Here is a 4,323-nt window from a genome sequence, read left to right on the forward strand (position 1 = left end):
TATATATTATAGTTATATGTGAATAAAAACCTCTTCCCAAAAAAATATAAACTTTTACCACTTAATTGTAACTTTTTTCCATTTCAATCTAAACATTTTCCATTTCAATTAAAACTTTATCTATTTAAAAAATGACCTTTAATACTACAGTTCTAACTTCTTCCACTTCAAATCTAATTAGCAAAAATAAATCATGTTAATTTGAACAATCGCTCGAACTAAAAAAATGTTGTTACTAGCAACTTCGAAAACCCAATGACCAATCATTAGATCGATAAAATCCACCCTCAATCCATAAAATATAATTATTATTAATTTTATACCTAATTAAAATTACCACTTAATGTAATTTAGATATATTCTTTTTATATATCCATATTGGATAACAAAAAAGTATAGGATGAATTCACCAAAATTATTTAAAAAGTTATTATTGGTGTTAACATAATTATTTTTGAATAATAAAAGAATAAAATATTTTTTTCCAATTTACTTTAATCCAGTTGGGTTGTAATTGAATTGGAATAAGTTACATTATACATGGAATATGGTCCGGGTATGGTCAAATAAAACTCAAATAGTAATGACTATTTTAATTGAGCCAACGTTTCACCCCACGTTGCAGGACTTCATCAGGGCTAAAAAAGATACAAAAACTTATTATAAGTAAATGGAAAATTAAATATACCCTTTTAATGAAACGTAAAAGTTAAATAAGAAAAATAAAAGTTTATTAACAATAAATAAAAACAGAAATAATAATAGATAAAAAGAAGAAATATAAAAGAAAGTACAATCTAAGAGATGAGAATAAAGGAAGAAAATGAACGAGACAGAAAACATACCTGTCTTGACAAAAGTCAATGTCAGAGTGAACTATCTGCATTGGGAGGCGTGGGGATTGGCATTTAAATACGTTACATTTTATAATAATTTTAAAATTATTAAATTCAAATTATCCCTGCAACGTGTGGTGAAATGTTGGCTCAATTAAAATAGTTATTACTCTTTGAGTTTTATTTTACCGCACCTGGACCATATTCCATTTATTATTACACACAGTGAGCCATAGATCTTCCGGAATGTGTTACATTTGAAATGGAAAACATTCTATTTGAAATTGAAATGTTATGACTAAATTAGAAAAGATTGCTTTTAAAAAAAGTGTTTTTTTTTTTACCAGTTTGGAAGCACTACACAAATGTATTTTGAAACAAAAAATAAGAGTTTGTGCTTCTTAACTTATCAAAGCAGTATATTACTTCATCCTATTTCCTTATTATTATCAACAGTTATAATTTTTCAAGATCATATACATTAAAAACATTTTCTTTTTATTAAAACTGTGATAGATTTATTGTTCACTTAAAACTATATTAACCAGAAATTTAATTATGTTTTGTAGGAGATCCATCCTGAGCCAAAATTTGTTGTTGAAGGTGCTTCTCGTTTCGATGTTAAACAGGGTGAATTAGGTATAACAATTTTTCACATTTACAATAAAACCATTTTTATTAAGCATGATGGAAGTTTACTCTAAAAATCAATTATCTTTTGCAGGAGACTGCTGGCTTTTAGCTGCTATTGCAAACCTCACATTACACCAAGAATTATTTGACCTAGTTGTGATACCTGATCAAAGTTTTGAATCTAAATATGCTGGAATCTTTCATTTTAGGTATTTTTTATAAATGTATTTTTTTTATGCTGATGGTCTTGTGCCTACCTTATTAGAAATCATGACTTTGATATAGGATAGTTCAATTAATATGTCTATTCATGGCTGACAACATCTGTGATACAAGAACCAATGGGTTCCCCGTAAGACTTTTATCTTTTAGTTTTCAATTCCATAAACGTTTTCTATAGATTCCTTTTTTTTTCATTAGGCACATATTTCTGTCTAAAAGTGGTTCTAGGCAACAAGGAATTGTTTTTTGTAAAGGCTAAAATCCGGAACTCGCCGCTGTATATCAGTATCTTGTGATCAAAATTAGTAATGATGGCAGTCTGGTTTCCGTTATAAACCTACTCATATGGAAAGCTACAAATGTGTATCATTAACACTGTAACGTCATAATTAGTAAAAGGCAAGTTAAGAGAATCACAGAGATGACTGTATATACACAAGTATTTATTTTCTACCTTAACCTATACAGCTAAGTTAACCTAAAATTCAAAAGCTATCTAGATGTAGAAGAAATGTAATTCCTGAGGAAAGCTCTTCCATACTAGATCAAATGAGTAGTAACTGAATAAAAGAAGAAGCAGGACCTGGTTATGGAAAATATTCATAGAAGAGAATTAATTTGGCCATGTGCAAAGAATGTTGATTAATAGACGCCCAAATAATATATGGGTAGCAAAGACAGGGAAAAGGACCATATGGAGGACCAGGGCATAAATGTGAGGACATCATATCGGATCCAGTAAGGAAAAGAGGAATCACTCTAGGTGAAGATGTTGGTCATGGTTATTGTTTTAGGAATGGATAAGTTGCTCCAACACCATAAGATATATGGGTTGGTTATATATTTTTTCACGAATGGGTAAGAAACTATAAAATATTCAGAGGTGAGAAAAATTACAGTAATGACATTATGTCTATTTTTAAATGACGGATCTTAAAAAAAATTTTGAATTTAGATTAAAAATTTTTCAGTCTGGTAGTGTCTCTGTTAATGTTATTTATTTTTATTTTTTTTTTACTATTATTGTAAGCATTTAACATATTAACATTTATTTGATGAATGTTTTCTTGGTTTTTGTATACAATTTTAATATAATATGTCTGTGTGCTATAACATGTTACAGATTTTGGCAGTATGGGAATTGGGTAGATGTAGTTGTAGATGATAGATTACCTACTTATAATGGAGATCTTGTATTCCTGCATTCAGCAGAGCCAAATGAATTCTGGAGTGCTCTCTTGGAAAAAGCTTATGCAAAGTAAGATTAATTTTTCAGTTACCTACTACATGATTATTATTTGTTCATGTTTTTCATAAACTCTCCTAAAAAAATAATGGTTTGCACTGAAAAATTCGTTTATATGTTTTTCTAAATAAGATTACTAGAAAAAAAGATTTAGATCTGATTATTGAGATATGTAAAGTCAGTAAAATATGACGTTTTAAACAAATCATAGTTTTAGAATTGATAGTCCATGTTTAAACTGCCCTCTTCTAGTTCATGTGCCAGGCAGAAGTAATGCCCAACTAGTATTTGGTAAACTGTTACATGTCCATCTGATTTCTATAATTTCCTTATTGTAGTTACTAAATTAATTGCATTACCAGAAACCAAACAGTACCTTTACTTTGTGATGAATAGATGTAAATTGTGATATTTATATATCATTACTGCAATGCCCAAGACGTGTATTTGAAACCTTTAATCGCGATCCCAGATTTATTGTAGCTGCTAATTCTGACTTTGGTGTCCTTCAATTAATCATTTTGTATTTTTAATTAGTATTGTCAAGTATTCAGTTAGTTGTTTTTGAAATTGCAATGAGAAAAGAAAACTATATTCAAATGCAACAAAACCATGTTAGCAAAATATGAAGATTGGCTTCTTTCACTTTGCATTGATAATATCAATAGTATAAAATTATGAGCTTAAGGTAAACTGATAGACCTGACGTAACCCACTGCTACAACACGCTATGAATGTTCACCCCAATGTTTAATCAAATGTTCAGAAAGACTTACTGGTTCTAAGCTTAGGGCACTGGTAGTTGGATAACTGTCACATGATGGTTCATTGGATCAAGCGTCCAATGTTTGGAGGTGTTCATAACATCATGTAGCAGTACCTTAATATCTAATAGTTCCTACTCTATATTACTTATGTATGAGTTTGATTTATTTATTTTTATTATGTTTAAGGTTTTATATACATGTAAAATATTCAATCATCCTCTTGATTTGAATCAGGCGCTTAGAATAGTTTTAGTGGAGACATAATAAAATTAAATATGATATATTTCAAATCTTATTAAATGTTTTCCTAGACCCAACTCTTTTATATTGATAAAAGAACACATTTATATACTAGTTTTTTTGCTGAAATAGAATATTTCAATACTTTGCTATATTTTAACAGACTCCATGGATCTTACGAGGCTCTTAAAGGTGGAAGTACTTGTGAAGCTATGGAGGACTTTACTGGTGGAGTTAGTGAAATGTATAATTTAGAAGAAGCTCCGCCTAACTTATGGACCGTTATGTTAAAAGCCTATGAACGTCAGTCACTCATGGCTTGTTCCATTGAGGTATTAAGCTTAATTTAAATATTTGGAGTTTATATAATATTTATAAT

General features: G+C 29.2%; 1 protein-coding gene across 1 annotated transcript in view; it reads left to right on the top strand.

Moving 5' to 3' along the window:
* Positions 1-4,323, top strand: part of CalpA (calpain-A) — a gene marked incomplete at its 5' end in the record, with an annotated part of 21,833 nt that overhangs the window by 3,653 nt on the left and 13,857 nt on the right. Inside the window, 4 exon segments of the mRNA XM_014424322.3 lie at positions 1,406-1,475; positions 1,561-1,678; positions 2,815-2,949; positions 4,108-4,276. Coding sequence (XP_014279808.3) covers positions 1,406-1,475; positions 1,561-1,678; positions 2,815-2,949; positions 4,108-4,276 — 492 coding nt within the window.

This window comes from Halyomorpha halys, unplaced genomic scaffold (assembly GCF_000696795.3).
Source record: "Halyomorpha halys isolate HHAL.00 unplaced genomic scaffold, Hhal_1.1 Scaffold25.1, whole genome shotgun sequence".
Taxonomy (NCBI): Eukaryota; Metazoa; Arthropoda; class Insecta; order Hemiptera; family Pentatomidae; genus Halyomorpha; species Halyomorpha halys.